This window comes from Chrysemys picta, chromosome 9 (assembly GCF_011386835.1).
Source record: "Chrysemys picta bellii isolate R12L10 chromosome 9, ASM1138683v2, whole genome shotgun sequence".
Lineage (NCBI taxonomy): Eukaryota > Metazoa > Chordata > Testudines > Emydidae > Chrysemys > Chrysemys picta.
In genome coordinates this window covers 85,532,894-85,552,634 of record NC_088799.1, presented here as the reverse complement: position 1 = coordinate 85,552,634, position 19,741 = coordinate 85,532,894, and the positions used below count along the sequence as shown (strand labels likewise).

The following is a 19,741-nucleotide window of genomic DNA, read 5'->3' as shown; positions in this document are numbered from 1 at the left end:
AGAATATTTTTGCTATAGTTCTATACAGCAGAGGGGAAAGATCATGCTCTGCTGCATGTTGTGTGCATGGTTAGACAGGAAAACCTTACAAGAAAGATATTTACATGAAAAACTGCTCAGTGCATGGACTAATCCTGGTTACCTGCTGCATCCGGAGAGACTCCAGTTCTCTCTCCAGGCGAGTTCGGAGCCGGTGCTCCAACTGTTCTCGCTTCTCACAGGCTGCCTGCAGCTGAACCAATGCCTGCTGCATCTTCTCCACCTTCTCGACATAAACCTGCTTCTTTTTCAGCTGAAACAAGAGAGGATAATGATCATAATGTTAGTTCCCACCTGGCTCCACGTTCTTCTTTCCTCTTCTCTCATTCCCAGTCACAGGCTCTATCTAGGTATCCATCTCATTCCCAGTCACAGGCCCTATCTAGATGCCCTCCCCATCCCATTGCCTTAGTATCTGGGCATTCACAAGCATTAACGAATATATCCTCACAACCTCCCTGTGAGGCAGGAAAGGATTATCTCCATTTTACAGATGGGGATCTAAGGCACAGAGAGGTTAAGTGACTTGCCCAAAGTCACACAGGTGGCTTATGTCAGAGCCAGGAATTACAGCTTGTCAAAAAATGCAGAAAAAGTTTTGAAAACATGAAAGTTTTTGACCAGCTCTACAAAGAATTACACCCAGAACTCCCGCGCCCCAATCCGTGGCCATAACCATCCGACCATAAAGAGGACAAAAATCACATTATAACTAGGTTAAGGACTTGTATTCTGTCCACACTGCAGACAGAACAGTGCTAGCAACAACTGTGTGTGGTTCTAGGCATTGTTTCTGCGGCCAGAGCGACCTAGGAAGTTCCACTCTATTCTTCTCTCTCACTGCCCCCAAAGACTTATGCTAGCCAAACCACATTAACCTGACCTATCAAACCCATGAGGCTGGCCCTCATTTATGAAATATTAGGGCCCCAGCAGGGTTAAAACATAATTCAGACTTGTATGATTTTGTAACCTCAATTTGGTGCTATCTACACAAGCAAGTCCAATCTGTGTTATCTGGATGATGGTACTACCAGATCACAGCAGACTCCCCCAGCATGGTAGTGTTCACAGTAATGAGATGTTAAAGACTACTTTGGGGAATCACACTATAGTCCCATCTACAGTATGAAATCTACCACATTTAAATATCATACTATAAGCACACCCAAGGGCCGTGCTAGAATATGGTTTGGCCTTTCTCATATGGAGAGGCCCAAACCATGTGTTAGCCGTGTTAAGGAACCATGGCCCAAATCTGTTTGAAGTGTTTAAACACAGTGGATACTGCAGTCCAAATGAGGCCTACAACACAGCTATAAAGATGGTTGCAGAGGGGTAAAATACGAACACAATTATTGTTAGCTGAGTTTGGGCTTCAAATGCTGGGCAGGACCCTAAGTTATGACCACCCACTGACTACCCCTGGGAGAATTCTGCGCCACTGCAGCACAGCAGAAAAATGTCCCCCTCTCCCCCGCAGATTCTCTTTGTTTCCTTGCAGAAAATGGTTTCTGTGGGGAAGAAAAGAGAGGCTGCACCAGTGCTCACTCACCTCTCCCCCTGGGGGGTTTGGGCATGGGGGGGGGGGTGTTCAGATGCACAGGGGTTGGGCAGATGGGGGAACAACTCCCTGTACAGTGACCCTTCCTCCCACCCATGCACCCCTTTCCTTCTCTGCACCCAGAACCCCACACCGAGTCCCTGTGCATACAGATTCACCCCACCCCCCCAAATTGCACCACACAGAACCCTGATACTCTTGAGGGAATTCTGTGCCAAACAATTAAAAAATTTTAAAATTCTGCAAAGTTCTGCATATTTTGTCAAAATAACACAATAGAATCACACCATTTTCAATTATTTTGGTAATTTATTTCAAAATACTTGTCAGAAAATAATTGAAACTGGTGGGATTCTATTGTGTTATTTTGACAAATAAATATGCAGAATTTTAAAATACCGTGCGCAGAATTTTTAATTTTTGTACAGAATCTTTAATTTTTGGTGCAGAATTCCCTCGGGAGTAACTGACACAATAATGGCTGAAGAAGGCAGTACTCCCCGGGAGAGTCAGAACCCAATTTGCAGGGAACCCTGTGTTGCAAAATTTAGATTCTCTTGATTTCGCCATGTCATCCCTTCAAAAAATTCTCATCATATGCTCCTCAGTCCCTCTGCATAAAGCCACTATAGACAGTGCTTAATTTGTAATGAAAGAGGTGCCAGGGCTCAAGCAATTTTTTTTTACTTTAGTAACTGATGTGGCAAGCCCAGAGATGCCGGGGCTATGAACTGCCAAGTCCAGAGGTGCCGGGGCTATGAACTGCCAAGCCCAGAGGTGCCGGGGCTATGAACTGCCAAGTCCAGAGGTGCCGGGGCTATGAACTGCCAAGCCCAGAGGTGCCGGGGCTCAGCACTGGCACAAATTAAGTACTGACTATCGAGAACCCAGTGTGACTAGGTAAGCTTCAAACAGCAACATCTTATTTTCCACCAGTCCCAAGTCTGGTATCATTTATTCCCAAACTCAGCAGAGACCTAATCTCACAGCATGATGCAGTGCTGCTGCCCTAGGGGATTTTCCAGAGACAGGTATTTTATTATAAAGGTACGATAAACGGTGAGTAACCCAACCAAAGATTTCCCAAACAGGGCACGTACAGTAAGTAGGTATTTTTACCTCTCGATTGCTCAAGATTTCACATTTATTTGGATCTGGAGATGCAAGAACATTTTAATGCAATTTTACATTAAACTCTTGCTATTGAAAACATTGATTTTAAAAAATGATGATAGGAAGATCGAGCTATTCATCCAACAATCTCAAAGTGCTTTACAAAGATTAAACCAGCCCTTTTAATTCCCCAGTAAGGTGGATATTACTGTACCCGTTCTACAGTTGAGTTATTGGAGGCTCAGAGCAGTTAAGTGACTGCCAAAACTCATATGCAGCGCGTCAGCAGCAGAGCCAAGAACAGAACCCAGGAGTTTCTGGTTCCTAGTCCCTTGTTTTTGCACAGGGGTCACACTTCCTGTACAAATGCAGGGTACAACATGATAAAGTGCTTGGAAAAATGCAAAAAGACAGTAATTCATGCAGGAAAGTTAGCAATGATCGGGATCTCTCTAACTCTCTTATGCATGAAATAAACCAAGGATCTTGGGGCTCCCAGTGCTATCCAATGAGTTACTATATTTCCAAAATTGTATAAAGCACAATTTTTAAAAAAAAAGCAGCCGATCACCTGCTAAAAGAAAAAACATTGACTAGTTTTATAATTAAATAAATGCAAGAATGTGTGTGGATTAAGTTTTTGGCCTACAGTCGACAAATACCAAGAGCCCAGCCAAAAAAAAAATTAGGCCACAGAAATTCAACTGAAATGTTCACTTTGAAAATGCTCCCAGCAGCCGAACCTGCAGGTGAAATGTTGTAACACAGGTAATTGCCCAACATAGTAGCACTGCCCGCACATGTTTAACTAATGTACCAAACCTAAAGTACAGGCATGGCTTGTTCAGTGGCTTTTCGTAAAGTCAGATTTATTTTTCTCTAAAAAAAAAAAAAAAAAAAAACCCTGAGTTATCCTTTCCATGTCAAGCAGCATTAGGTACATAAAAAATAAGTTTAAAAGGGGCTTTAGTGCAGAAACACTTTAACTCATCTTTGTTCAAGTAAATTAAAAGACGGGTAAATTTTAACATCCCTTTGGGTACGTCTGCACTGCAAGTGAAGCACAGCATGGGTAGGCATACACTTTATAACTTTAATCTAGCTAGCATAGATAAAAATAATACAAAGATGTGGCAACACTGGTCAGCAGTGGTTAGCAACCTGACTATAGAATCTAGAAATGTAGGGTTGGAAGGGACCTCAAGAAGTCATCAGGTCCAGCCCCTTGCTCTGAGGCAGGACCAAGTACACCTAGACCATCCCTGACGGGTGTTTGTCCAACCTGTTCTTAAAAATCTCCAATGACAGGGATTCCCAAACCTCCCTTGGAAGCCTGTTCCTGATCATAAATACCCTTATAGTTAGAAACTCTTTCCTACTATTTAACCTAAATCTCCCTTGCTGCAGATTAAGCCCATTACTTCTTGTCCTACCTTCAGTGAACATGGAGAATAATTGAGCACAGTCCTCTTTATAAGAGCCCTTAATGTATCTGAAGACTGTTATCAGAGATGGGAAAAATACCACTTCATTGTATAACTTTGCCATACAGAATATACTGTGTGTGGATTGAGTAGAATAATTGTAAGAGGTAACGTGGTATCTTGGAGATACTTCAGGGAAATCAAATTTTCTGACTTCTTCACTACTATGACTATCAGCTTGGAGGAATAAACTGTGAACCTGGATTCATCAGCTGAAGTCTTATTGCAGAAGTTTAGTTCTATTTTATCTTCTGGATGGATTTGTCCTCAATATAAAAAGGCCCAGGAATATTGCAGCCAAGCACAGCGGGATTTTATTAACATAAATCAAGACTATGACTATGTTTTCCTAAGACTGGAATTGGAAACAGCGTTTCTTGAACACTGCCAACATGCTGCAGGCAAAAGAAAAAAAAAAGAAAGCAGCAAGCTGAGGCTTGTTCTTTGTTAACTGTCATGGTTTCTGCCCCCCCAAGAAAACAAAACTGGCTGCTCCACGCCGATGACCAGAACAACATCTGCCAGTTGGAGAGAGAGCAGCAGGGGATGCTTCAGTCCTTCTGTAACGGGCCTCTCAGTCAACAGGTGCTCCACTTAGCTCTCTCTTGCTCATTTATGAAGATATAGAGAGCAGTATCTGCCACCCGTTCCTTCCCTTCCAGCAAGGTCTGGAAACTCTGGCGACTAAGCAGCTGCAACTTTGGACCAGTAACACCCGCAAGTCAAGAAGAGCCTGCAGGGAAGCACTTTACATTCAACGCGCCCTTTCCCATCACCAACAGCCTGACGGTTCCAATTTCTGCTCCAAAAACTCCTGGCTTCTCGACTATTTCTTAACATTTTCCCCAAGACCACCGAACTATTTAACTCCCAGATGCAAATTCTAACCAATTTGGATGCTTTGGTTGCTAGCTTCACTCTATTTCTTTGCATTTTGATATGAATTTATCCAACATTAAACCCATTTGTTAATCTTTCTCTTAGCATGGTATCAAATTAAGTTTAAATCTTGTGTGCTTCACGGTGATTTATTTGTAAAAAAATAGATTGAGAATGATATTTTTTAAACACACAAACATAACAAAATGGCAGATTTTTAAATGATACTGAATGTAATTGGGTAATAAATTAATGTTCACATTACTTATAGTAACTCATCTTCTTGGGGTGTGCTTTGAAGTTGCAAAGTACTCCATCCTATTAATATTCTTACATTAATCTAGCACCTTTTAAAATCAAAAGATCCCAAAAGACTTCAACTATGCTCATGCAGGGCTGGGAGGCTGCCAGCTACTGCACAGCATCCCAGAACAACCATGCTGGGAGACAGAACATTTTCTACTGTACCTGGTGCAATTCTAACAGCACAGGGCTACATACAGACATACAAATCCTTTGAACTTCACTGCCTGGCTACTTTGCAAAGTTCATTTCCAGATACCTACGGTGTCGTTTTAATTCTGTCAGACACGTTAACTGTAGCAATGATGTCGAATTTAACTATTAAAAGAGATGCTGTCATTTTTCCAGGAAAAATTTCAAAACAAGACTCTCCCTTCTAAAATATTCCTCCCGAAGTCCTGCCACACAGTTTTACACAGATGTCTAAGCGCGACATAATGGGAATAAATTGCACAAAATTAAAATCAGTCATTGAAGTGCCCCCAAAAGGTTCTTTGGTCTCCTGATCAAGCAGTTTGTTCATTCTTCTTCTTTTACTGTGAAGTCTGTTTCTGCAGTCAAGAGATTTCTGCAATAAAGAGCAGAAAGACAGGCTAGGGATTCTAAGGCTACATTGTTCAAGAGAGTTCTGGCTGACCTGAGCAGTTCTTTGTTTCCAAGTTAGTCAGAAAGATTTTATTGCTTAAAAATGACTGCACATTGAAATCCATGAACTACAAGGCTCCCAGCAAACGGAAATAAATCCATCTCTCTAAATACACAGGAATGAAATAATTAAACAAATACATTCACTGAGCTGTGGAGAGCAGGAACCAGCTCTTCACAGGGGAACATACTTAAAACACCCACTTCCCAGAACAATGCAGAGAATTCCTTAGCAATTCCAACCACCAGGCTACCTGAGGTCTTCTTTGCCACATGTCCAAAAATCAGTTATAGCAAAGAACAATGTGTTCCCATCTAGATACGGGCAGCTGAATATTATTAGATTGCTCACCAAAAGAGACTGATTGGTAAAACTCCAAGAGCCAAACAAATACAGTTCATCCATTTTATTAAGCTCTTTAGAGACAAATCCTGCAATATCCTCCAGGGCTCCAGAATCCTTGTAGTTAAACTAGTGCCATTCTATGGGGCAAGGCAGTGGGGTGCGGAAAGACAGCGGAGGTCACATCCATCCAGTGACGAGCCCAGCTCTGCTGGGGGTTTCAGGTGGAGGGAACAAAGGCAGTCAGGGCAGAAGACTCTTCCCTATACAGGTCCTTAGCTGCAAGGGGAGCACTATGGACACAGAGGCTGCTGCATCCTTCAGGCTGCAGTAGCCTCCATGGAGCAAATTCAGCCCAGAAAGCAATGACAGGAGAAAAGGGGGGAAATTCCTCCCCTTCAAAGAGATGCATAGCTCCAGACGAGTTACTCAGCGAGGATTTTTGGGAGAGGACATCTTGCGTAACCAGCAATGATTCAGAAACCCTCCCAGCCATTATCCTCTTTGTTTTGGATAGCACTACTGCAGCAAATTGGTAACACTTGTCAGCATCTGCCTCCCACCCGCCATTTTTGAGATTGTCAACGTATTTTTTAAATCTATCCAGTGTGTTTTGGTTCTATGATGGGTTTATCCTAAATCTGAATCAGTTCAGATGCAGCTAAAAATGTATTTCCCCACAGGAATTTGCTCACTATTGCCAAAACATACTAAGAAAAGAGGGCAAGCACATTTAACCCGTATATAATGTATATAACTCTCTCTCTCTGCTGTTGGAATATATTCCTGCAAGATTCCTGTGAACCCTCAGTTTGATTGAATTCAGTTCCAGTAAGACGCCACTGGCCACAGCAAGAGCTCATGCTGAAGCAATTTGGTAATACTATCCTCTTACTAGGGAGTAGGGTTTGCTGCATGGAAGGTCATAATATTGTCTCTCCATTTGTTTGGGTTACAGCCTCAAAGCCACCTCTGGAAAATTACTAACAGGCAGAAACAGAGTTGGAAATGCAGCAGTAAAAAAGCCATTTCTGCATCATTACAGAACGACGGGTCATTAAAGACGTGCACACACTACTTAAGGGGGGAAAATGTAAAAGCACCTTTCTCTTCTCCCATGGCCATACACACATGCATGAACAATGTTTGCAAATAAAGTATTTCCTTTAAAAATGATTGTTATGAATGACATCTCGGATACAGCATGTAAGATACAGTAGACACCATTAAGAAGTCAACATTTCAACAGCTGCCCACAGATAAACCTCACAGTGTAACCAGAAATATCACATTATTCCCCTACACTGCAGATAAACCAGAAAAAACTGGGCTACCTTAGCTCTGGTAGCTGGTTTATGTTCACATTTTATGGCTGTAATGTCTTAGGTCTTCTAGAAGCTTCCTTTGCAAAGAATATTTCCTTCAAAATTTGTTTCCAGGGTTTTTCCCAATGTGCTTTATACATGTGGGAGGAGGTCGTTTTCCTTTACATTGTGAGTTGTGCATGTGTTATCTACTAATCTGTACTTTTAGTGCCAATTGCTTTACTTTGGGACTGTTGTACCTGGAATGCTCGGGCTCTGTACCGTGGTGGCACCGAGAGGATGAAAGTTATACTCAGATAAAGTTGCATTTTGGGGGAAATGTGGCAGCCTGGTTGAAGTTTGGCCCTCCATCAAGAAGATGTTAAGAGTCGACTGGCTTAAGGAGAAATTGAGTTTAAAATAGTCTTTTTAAAATAAGACTTCTAAAAGCAGTGCTGATGACCCTTTCCTCCATTAGCACCAGCTGTGGCTGGGTACTGCACTAGGCACCTATGACAAATTCCTGATGCCATACTGGAAGCCGGGTACTCAGAGTCAATGGGTCTGGTCACTATGGCCAGTTCTGTAGATTCTGCAACTCTGTTAACATTAACTTTGCCAGATTAGTATGTGCTACCTATAGGCCCAGTGTCTTGCCCACTGTAGACTCTTAAAACCTGTTAGTTAGCATGTAACCCAACACATGCTAACATTGCAATTTTAAATCCTAGTCCAGACATGATCTATATTGGAACAAATCCTACACCCCTAGCATCTTCCTGCATGCTGTACACCAAGACCACTCAAACCTTTGCAATGCAATCGAGGACAGAATTGCAATCCATGCTCCAAAACTACTGAATCCTACAACAGGGGCTGAAGAAAAGTCTGCTTTAGTGGCCAGGAGTATTAAGTCCATAGTACACAATTAACCAGTTGGGATTGCAAGATATTTTACAGCCAGCGTGTATTTTAGTTCTGGTATATAGAATTCATGTAAACTATGTTTTAGTTATATAGACAATCAGGGTTTTTAAAAGAGGAGGAAAAGGCTAAATATTGCCCTAGAAATGGATTTGGTATGACATTGTCATCATTCAACTGTTACCGTGAAGCTGTGGCACTTAGTAATGAGGCCTAAAGTAAAAGGGAGAAGGAAACTGACTAGAAATATATTACCTACTTTATATAAAAATGTTGCCCCTATATAATGCAGCATACATGAAGCCAACCCATGCTAATGCTAAAATACTTGCACTTCAATAGCACCTTTTAACTTAAAGAGCTTTAAACCACTCAAGCCCACAACACTTCTATGAGATGGGCAAGTGCTACACCCTACTTTGCTCAGATGAGAAATCGATGCTATAGGGGAAATTTAAGTACTTGGCCCAAGGTCACACAAAGTCAGTGGCACAGCCAGCAACAGAACCCAGGAGTCCAGGCGCCTGCTCCAATTGCCAAATTGTCTCCCTGTCTGACCTACACTGTGCATTCCTGCCATGCTAGAAAAAATAATACAGCATAGCAATGGTTAACAATGATTAACAATTCCCTCAGCAACCTCTCACATAGTCTAGTTTCTTTTGCTTGAATGAGTAACAGGCATATGCCAGCTATTCTGCAGCCAGCCCATTCTTCTTTAAATTCAACGTCTCAAAAAAGCTAGCAATTTTTCCCATGATCCCAGAGGCAGCCACCAAAATAGCTGTCCTCTTGATCAGCCTGAGCTAACATGAGGAAGAAGATTCATTGGCTTGGATTGTTGGCATTAGTGCCAGCCATTTCCTTAACTACATTAAGTAAATTTTCTCCTTAATGAGACTGCCATGGCCACAGGAAAACACAGAGGTTCTTTGATCGGGAGTTTAACAAGTGTTTACTAATTTGCACCTACAGCCTAAACAAGACACATTTTGCTGCAAACTATAAGCCAGGTTTCCAAAGAGCTCAGCTCCCATTCAGGCACCTCAATGAAGAGGACAGAATTGCAAGTGTTCTGCACCTAGCAGCTCCCACTGAGAACCAGTGGGAGCTGAACTCATCTCAAAACTTGCCCTTGTGAGTCAATTGGTCTTCTCTTACCACTGATTGCTAAGCAGAAGTCCCCACTGAAATCAATGAGGTACGATATGAGGCGACAACGGCACGATGTGGTCCTAATATAACAAGATTTCTCCCAGATATATTGAGTAGTAACATTTTATTTTTAAATGCACATTAAATAAAAGCATAGTCCTTAACTACCAATGAGTAGTTATAAATACCTAAGATAAACACACAGAAAGATGGGGTTCTCTTTTTTCTCCTTGGGTTACTGATCTTGTTATATACATGCCCCTGGCCTACTGCGTGTTGAGAAACATAAGTGCCGGGCTTCTAGTCAGGCCTGCGTCTCATACATAGCAGTGCAGAGCTACCGCTGGCTCAGTTGTAGGTGAGCATCAGGAGGAGGGAAAGCCACAGTTCACATTACAGCTTCAAGCTGCTACTCAGCTCCTCCCTCAAGATCTTACCAAGGCCCTCTAGCAAAGGGAGGACAATTAAACCCTCATTATTTCTGAAGTGGAAAAAAAATATGGACAATAAACACCACCTGAAATCATTTTTAAAGCACAGATAAGCAGTTCAGGGCAAACATTATATGATACACACAGACATATACTGGGTACCTGTAGACATATTTGCTTTGAGTTCCCTTTAAGTATCCATGATCGTACCCCTACTATTGCTCAGAAATAAACCAACCTCATCTAATTTTAATTTCAATTGCACCTTATATTTTAAACTTTTATTTAAAGAAACATTTAATCTACTATTAACAGTGCAGGAAAATACTCTGTGAGCGTCCCTTTCTCCTACTCTAGCAGCCTCCACAATGTGTTTGGAGAACTCCAAGGAGGCTGCTTTCTCAGTATTACTAGTACTTATATAACCCTTTCATCTGCCACCAAGATCTTAGAATACAGAATATTAATTAAGACTCAGAACATTCCGATGAAGTAGGCAAGTAGTTTTATCCCCAGGTTTTAGAAGAGGAATATACAGGCTCAGAAAGTTAGGTGACTCGCCTAAGTCTGTGAGTCAGTAACAGAGCTGAGAAAAGAATCTCTTCATCCTGATTGCAAATCAAATTTTTAAGTTCAGCGGCACATAGTTTCTAGCTCTGATATAAACTAGAATAAATTCTGTTTTTGAAAAGGATCTGATAGATATCAGACAGGATGAGAATCTGCTGAGTAGGAAGCCAAAGAGGAAGAAGAAGAAAAAAACACCACACAATACAGGATGCAACAACTGAAATACACACATATACACACAGCATCCCTCAGGCCTTAAACCAGGGCCACTGCCAAGTGTTAACATAACTAACTCCACCCTCTTCTGCAGCACTAATTTGGAAATTCCTGACAATTATGGGGACTGCCTATTCGGGTAAAGCACGCGGGAATCAAAGAAATCATTGACAAATTGTTCAGATATCTTGGTCACTGGATACCACTAAATCATAGCCTGACATTTAGAGTCCTTTTCAAATTGTTACTCCGAGCACTGAACTGTTTCCTGTGCCTGCTTTTGGAAACTTACTGAAAGAGCAGAACAAGGATTTGAGAAGCCCTCACAGTTTAATGCCAATGAGGCAACAAATCCTTCATGATCCTAAGTATTTTAATGAAAAGTGATTTGGGAGACCTGGAAAGAGTGGTCATTTTTTCTCCATTCTCCCCATGCCTCCATTAACGAGTGCAACCCTGACAGTTAATTTCTGCTCACTCGCTGAGAAGCGTCCCTATTCATCTGCAACAGGAAAGGTGGCACTTCCTGTGGGCCCTAGATTCAAGCAACAGATGGATAAAAACCACCATAAACCTTTGTACAGACTACACTATAGTGCATTTGACCTAAAAACAGGGATCATTAAGTATATCCCATGTTTTATTTAAAAACATAAGTCTATTGGCAGAATATTTATAAGACCGCAGCATACCACAAATCTCTAGTACAAGATGGCTTTTTAGAAATACAACATGTGGATGTTTATATATTACTAATCTGCAGGAATTCAGATGCTACAATGATGGAAGCAGTGTCAGAATCTAAATAGGGGCTCAAACCTGCAAAGACTGTACACATGCTTAAAGTTAAGTATGTGCTGAAGCGCTTTGCTGGATCAGGGCCAAAGCGCTACACCCATTGCAGGATCGAGTCCTAGAATAATCTGCATCATCAAACTGCATCATGTCTCATTTTAAAAGCCTACACCTGACAACTCTTTACTCTCCTGAGCATTCACAAGGCCCAATTCAGCCTGGGCATAAGCTGCTGCAGCTCTTCTGAAGTCAATGGAGTTGTGTCAGCTGCAACCAGGGCTGAATTTGCCTCTTGGTCTTTAACAACCTCTCAGTCCTCCAGCCTCCTCCAGCTTCACAAAGTCCCCACCCCCTCTCAGGCCCACTTCCCCATGTATCTTGAGGAGCAAAGCCAAGTCTCCCACACAGCCGTGCACCGCACTATACCTGGGGCAGCTCAAATATTCTGCAGCATTAGTGTGACATTGTGCTGGTGAAAGATGCTAAAGGTCAACAGTCCCTGAGCCTGAATTCCTCTGCTTATCTCCAGGACAGGCAGCAGCAGGGCCAGCTTCCCCCACACAGGCAATTCAACCCTAATGTGCAAGAACCCCTCATATGTTCAAAGAGGAGCTCATAATCCATATCCATTCAACCCTTAACCTCTCTAATTCGGTGTAAAACTGAAGTTCCATTTCTCCAAATGACTCCTCATCCAACGCTCTCTCTCTGCCCTCTTCTCCTCCCACACCTCTAGAATTTGCCAAAGTCTTTCCCCAGACATCCCACTTTGATTGCTTCAACTACTTGCATCTTCATATCTTCTGTCTCAGACATGTCAATCCTCTCCTTTAAGAAGAATCTGAAAACCCTCCCATTCCACTGCAATAACCATGTAGCACGTGCATGGCTCCTGTTTATATTGTACTTTAGTCTGTAGTTCCTCAGGATAGGGATTCTTTTGGCTGGCGTGCACACACAAATGACAAGGGGATGCACACCAACCAAGCAGCACTGTATAAATGGGATCGTAATAGTCTGCAAAGATTGCCATTTGCCAACCATCATGGGGGGTTTTATGACACGGGTGTGTTTCCACTGGGAAACAGAATGTCGATTCTTTGCTTATTAAAAAAAAATTGTTAATTCAAATTATGCTTTTAAAAGTGTTTTCCTTTATTAGCTACTCTTCAACTCCATCCAGTTCAATGTGAGTAAGGAATACAAAGTGATCATTGTAGCTCTGTACCAGAACACCACCATAGCGTTAGTGGACAATGGGGTGAACGGAGTTTATTCACGATTAGTTAAAAGCCAGTCCTGACCTGAGTTCCTCCAAAATTTTGGGGCTGTTTGAAATGTTGCCGCTCAAAGGATGAAAGCCCTTAAAGGAAATACAGGCTTATGACTTATACACTCTGTTTTTGCACCAATTTAATTAATCGACACAAGCTGAACAGATACAGCTTTAAAGATAGCAGATTTCCTACCCAGTTTGTAAAAGGCAAACCACTGCCACATTCTCTTTTGTTAACTCGTACCAGGAGCTACCCCCATTTCTCTCTACCAGTGACCTTACCTCTTCCTCCAGTTTCACCACCTTGGCCTGAGCGTTGTTTAAGGCCTGATCCCGGATCTCAATGTGCCTTCGCTGATCCTCACTGGTGGAGCGTGCAGCAGCTAGTTCCATCTCCAGTTTCTCCTTCTCCCTCTGTGTTTCTTTATCTATAGAAATAAAGTGGGAAATGTAAAATGGAGGGAGCTTTCCTTGACAGACGTCTAGGAGTGGGGCATTCCCCTAAATTCTACCAGTGATCAAGAAGGAAAGGGTCTTTGCTGACAGCTGCTTGCTCTCCAAAGAAGGGAAAGGGCAGACATCTCTCTATATACAGAGGGACAGAAATAATGGATTGCCGAGAAAAATATGTTAAATTAGGTCATTTATCTTACCCTGATTAGATAGATGGCGAAGAGGACAGAGCACCTTTTATCTCTAGCTCACTGGTTTAAAATCAGAAAACAAGCTAACCTGGTAACATCACTGCTTGCTGGCTGGGTGATGGCAGGGGTGCAAAGGGGAGCTGTCCGGCTTAGGGCCATAATGTAACCTTTGCTTTTGTGACTCCCTATTCTGTGATGAGCACATTTTTAAATTAATCTGTAAATACAGAAATATAAATAAATACCATGGCAGCTCACTGACCTCAGTTCAGTTCCTGACGGGCAAGAGTCTTCACTACTGAAGTACCACCCCAGGAGCCCCCTTTGCCGGCATTTTTAGAGGGGCCAGGAAATGAATGAGCAATGAAAGCTCATCTCTTCTCTGTCGCCCTTAAAAGTGACACCCCAGGTGGGGACTGGGGCACTGTCACTGGTCCAATTGTACCCGTGCTTTGGTTACATAAGGAATTCGCCCTCTAAGGCATCACCTGGCACCATTTGCCAGCACTGTATGCCCTTGCCAGTTGTTTACATTGGATGAAGAACTGATGCTTGATACAGGAATTACTGGGTGAGGTTCTAGGCCTGTGTTGCACAGGAGGTCAGACTAGACGATCATAATGGTCCTTTCTGGCCTTAAAATCTATTGAATTGTTTGGATTTCGTATTTAACATTGATATTTGATGGTTTCTCATCTCTTGATGCAGGGATTAGTTGGCTCAGATAACACTGCTAGCGATGAGGCACACAGACTGCAAGCTTGGACTTCAGGTTTTTAAATCTTTTCCGGAAGCAGATTCACTTGGGCTATTGGTACAATTTTACATGTTTGCTTCCTCTGCCCTCTCAAGTGTTTATTTCAGTCCCGACTGTATTTCCCTTCAATTCTAACCTCATCAGGTCCAATTCATACTGTGAGAATCCAAGCCATGCTACTGGTGTCTCAGCTGGACAATGGGTGGTGTCCAGATTTACACACCCCCACAAATGCCAGAAGCAAACACACACATTGTCATCCTACCATGGAAACAGCCAAGTCAAGACAAGATCGACTGGAATCTACTCCATGCTCATTGACTGCTCCAGTTAGGTGGCCATCCGTCAAGAGCTGAACTTCACGAATGCCTCAGAATCCATGCAGTTAGACAGCATGTTCATTCACAGAAGAAGTAAACAGGACAAAATCAGGGACAGGGAAAATATAATGCAAGTGTGTAAAGCAAACCTATAAATGAGCAAAGCAAGAGAGCTGAGCGGCCTTGCTTTCTGCAGAGTCACTGAAGTCCTCAGCAGAAGCCAATTACTTGCACGGGTAACATTAATTCAACTTCAGAATGCACCCCTGCAGCAATCTACATTTGGCATTGAGGACACCAGAAAAACGGCATTCCAAAAACTAATATCTCATGCAAAGGAATGAGGACAAGCGGTGGAAGTTTTTGAAAAACAGATGCCAGACCTTAGCTGTTAGTATAGACAGTGTGTGGTGTACACCAGCGTATAAATATATCTATAGGCGCAGAGCAGTTTCCATTCTTCCACCAGAAAAGAGCCACGTGTGGAGTGTTAGCAGCATAGAGTGGCTACAAACTCCCTTCTGTGAGGGGACCAGAGCAGCCCAAAACATGGTTGCTGTGGCAGGGAGGGGGCATGACCAGGGCAGCCAAGAAGAAGCATGCCAATGCAGCATATTCCCCACAGGGGCAGCCTCTGAAGTGGGGCTGTTATGGAGCCCTGATCGCAACCTTAAGCTGGTTTCTGCTGGCAGAAACACGTGGGACAATAGGTGGCAGCAACACCACCTGCCCTTCCGTAGGTGATTCTTTCCTACAGCCCAAGGATCACATCAGCTGGTACTGCAGGTTTAAATCACAGCCTGGAGGACTGTAACCTACAGATTCACACATACAGGGCCCAGTTCTGCTCCCAAAGTCAATGGCAGTTTCGCTACTGACTTCTGTGAGAACAGGATCCAGCCTGTATAATTTATGCAGACAGACATCTCACATGAGCTATGGTACACCTCTATATATCAAGCAATAAAACACAGCATTTCTCTCCTCTTGTACTTTTATCTCAACATCTATTAATCCAGTTTAAAAAAACAAACTAAACTAATCTCACAACTAAGTAGACTTCCCAATACCATCTTCAGGGATTTACATGGACAGCTAAGCCCTGTGACTTCAAAGCCACATACTCACAACATGAATGGCTAAGTGAACAGAGGTAGATTGAGGACAGCACAAGGGAGGGATTTCAGCACTACAAAGAAGGAGAAGCGGAGTGTATTGCACCACAGCAAATCCTCTTTATTTTGCAATTTTATCTCTCCCTCTCTCTTTTTTTAAGCACATTACATAACACAACTGGAAAGAAGCAAGCACTGTCAGAAGGGTGGAGTGCACCATGGAATTAGGAGGAAAGTTGACTCACTGCCATAAGCCTCAAGATATTTCAGTATGGAGAAAGGCAAAATTTCACACCTGCAATTTTGGTTTGCCCTGTGATGGATCCACTGCTCTGGACATAAGTCATGACCCTTGGGTATCTCTGCCCAGCCCAGCAGAATAGAGGCAGAGCTCCTCCTTTTTATTCTTTTAGACTGAAAGTTCTCCCCGCCAGCATCTTTGCTAAGCTGATCATGCCAATGAGCGACTGTCTGGGAAATAGCTGGGGGATCCACAGCCCTGGATCTCAACTTAGCTCCTCGTCTGCCCTCACCGCCTTCCAAGCCCTTGCCCATGTGAGGTATCAGAATTCCACCCTACGCATGGAAGCACGCTGATGTTAAGCCCCTCACCACCCAGTGATAGGATTTACCCTGTAAGCAGGTTGCTTTGTGTTTGTAGGTTAGCAGATGTATTTTATGCGCTGACAGAAGGAGAAACCTGAATTCAACTTCTTCTTGCACTGGTAGTTTCAGAGACTCTCTAATGTGCCCTACATCACAGTAATATCTGAGTGCGTGACAAGACAGACCGATATGGAGTACACGACACCGCCTGAGTGGAGGATTTTTCACAGCCTGAATGGCATATTTTTCCTAGATCACAGTAAACCTCTGACTCACTTTGGGCAAAGAGCTGAGAGATGGTTTTCCGATTGTCCTCAGATCCCTCAAATTCCTTCTCAGCAAGCTGCTTGTTGGCCGTCTCCATACGCTCTGCAGAATTTTTTTTTTGAAGAGGAGAAACAACAAGAGAATGAAAAACTTTCAGAAATGCTCTTAAAATCACTAAGCAAGTTGCATCTACTCTGGACATGTGTAAAAACAAGTTCTATGCAAACTGGTTCTAAACAATGTGAAACAAAAGCTGGATCAGAAACTGAAGGGGCAGTTGCTTTCGCAACACGTACTGATGCTGTTTAAATATTTCTAGCTACAACACTCTTGGGGAATATTTTAGAGAATTCAATGGGGGATGAAGCTAACAGAATTCTACAGAAATTACTCTAAAAATCTATGTTGCACTGCAGTGTTGTTGTAGCTATGTTGGTCCCAGGATATTAGAGAGACTGGGTGGGTGAGATAATATCTTTTATTGGACCAACTTCTGTTGGGGAGAGAGAGACAAGTTTCGAGCTTACACGGAGCTCTTCTTCAGGTCTCTCTCTCAGATTACCTCACCCACCTTGTCTCACTAAAGAGCTATAATATGTAAGCGTTTAGAAAAAAAATTTAAAAAATCACAAGTGTGTTGAACCATCCTATGGAATTTTATCCCAGGGACATAATTTTCTTTTAAATAATACAGAATGCCTCCAAAAACCTATAGAAAGGATATCATTTTTTAAAATTAACTTCTGCCACGGTATGTAATTCTCTCGCAATCCTCCACTAAATCTTCTGGGCAGAAGTTGGAAAACTATAAGCTCGAGTGGCCTGAGCTCTGATTACCTGACTTTCCAGAAAAACGAATAGCCCTAACAGTAAGTGTATCAACATTTGTCTCTTGAAACAGCAGAGCTAACAAAAGGCTGTGTCAGTCTTAGGACATGTATATTAATCGCTTATGATGTCTGATTTGCTGGGAAAAAGAGGTTAGTTTATTTATTACAAGCTTCTGTACGTCACCCTCCACTGTAGTACTGGGCACTATGCATTTTAAAACCTACACCGGTGAGTCTCAGGCCTGGTCCACACTAAGCCCCCAGTTCGAACTAAGATACGCAACTTCAGCTACGTGAATAACGTAGCTGAAGTCGAAGTATCTTAGTTCGAACTTAAAAGTACTTACCGCGGGTCCACACGCGGGAGGCAGGCTCCCCCGTCGACTCCACCTACTCCTCTCGCAGAGCAGGATTACCGGCGTGGACGGCGAGCACTTCCGGGATCGATTTATCGTGTCTAGACAAGATGTGATAAATCGATCCCAGAAGATCGATTGCTGGCCGCCGAACAAGCAGGTAAGTATAGACGTTCCCTCAGACTCAGGCTTGCACTACATTACTAAAACTAGCTGGGTAGAGGTTTGAGCTCGGGTTCTGAAGCCTAAGGAAGCCTTCAGAACCCAAGCTCCAGCCCGAGATGCAACACAGGCTCTGAGAATGGCTGCTGTGGGTTTTTAAAACCCTAGACATACCCTACGTGACGTTAGACCGAGACAAAATATTTCCCATTCTCCCAAGTCACCTGGCTTTAAATGGTTAGAGACCATGAGGACAGCGACAGCAGATAACACACAGGGAAACCAGAAAGCTTTTATAGAAAAGGCTGACCTAGTTAAAATTATTCTGAGTTTATGTTTCTAAAACCACAAGCTGTTTTCGCCCTTTGAAAATTAAATGCTTAACCATTGCCAATCTAGGCTCGAACACCATTCGCTGACAGCCTCGATTCCCAGCCACGGTACTGCTGCAACTTCTTACCAAAAGCCAGACACTACTAAGGAAATACAGACAGCATCTTGCCCTGGAAGGAAAAGGGGAGTCTGAAGGAAGAGCTGCCTGAATTGATAAGGAATGTTAAGTGCAAAGGGGTCACTGGACAGGACATGAATGTCAGCATTCATAGTTTCACACTGGCACTTGAATAAAATGTTTTTAGAATACAACGTGAGAAATAGCCCCAGGATTATATCCTGGGATAGAGTTTTGGCTTGTCACTATCTTTCTGTTTCCTTAATGATTAACAGGCTGAAAGTTAGATATTGCAGTAATCAACCGAACCTCACCTTTCTACACCTCCAGCATTCTGCTGGCAACGCTAGACAGTTGAGAATACCTGGAGTATCATGTCATGCTCTGTAAGCGGATCAGCCATAACAAGTGAATCACAAAGGAAAACAGACCAGTACAAAAGAATTTATTTAAACAGACATTTTTAATGTTTTACCTCTCAAATCCCTGTTGAAATCATGAAGCCTACGAATTTCTCCTTCAAGCTTATTTCTCATAGCCTTTTCCAGGGCATCCCGCTTAGAGGAGGACTTCTCCAGGTTTTTATATGCTTCCGAAACTTGCTGAATTTCTGTTTCCAGCTGCAGAGCAAATTAAAGCATCCATTTCCTTTAGCGTTAACAATGCCTGGCACTTAGGTAGCATCTTTCTTCTGAGGTTCTCAAAGCGCTTTATTGAACAAAGATTTATTAAGCCTCAAGTGAGGGAAAGCATGATTACAGCCATGCTACATGTGGGTAAAACTGCGACACAAAGCGGTTGTGACGTACCACAGGTCACACAGGGAGTCAGTAGCACAGTTAGACATAAAGAGCTGGAGTCCTGTCTTCCAGGCCCTTGCTCTTGATTACAACAGTCAGTGCGTGGAAACAGTTACTTGAAAAGACAGAAACGCCCTTTTGCAGGTGTTGATGCTGGGGTCTGGGAGCAGGGGCACAACTACCCACCATGAGGTTGGTCCAAAAGCAATTTCATAGAAGGACTTTGATGCAGATGGGAAAAAAATAAAGCCAAAGAACAAGCAAAGCAGATAAATAAAAATTCTCTTTTAAAATATTAATACCAAACTGTAAATTACTGATGTGCTTTGCAGATTTGTATTTATTTACGAGATAACAATCCACTGTGGGTACTAAACCCTTCTATTGTGTAT

At 42.7% G+C, this 19,741-nt stretch overlaps 1 protein-coding gene across 5 annotated transcripts in view; it reads right to left on the bottom strand.

Moving 5' to 3' along the window:
* AMOT (angiomotin) overlaps positions 1 to 19,741 on the bottom strand; it is an 87,964-nt gene that overhangs the window by 13,078 nt on the left and 55,145 nt on the right. For all 5 annotated transcript variants that reach the window (XM_065556607.1, XM_005291803.5, XM_024106772.3 and 2 more), the window contains 4 exons: positions 19,025 to 19,169; positions 16,760 to 16,852; positions 13,324 to 13,469; positions 143 to 292 (listed from right to left, as the gene is read on the bottom strand). In XM_065556607.1, the coding sequence (XP_065412679.1) occupies positions 143 to 292; positions 13,324 to 13,469; positions 16,760 to 16,852; positions 19,025 to 19,169 (534 nt within the window). The remainder of the gene's footprint in view (positions 1 to 142; positions 293 to 13,323; positions 13,470 to 16,759; positions 16,853 to 19,024; positions 19,170 to 19,741) is intronic.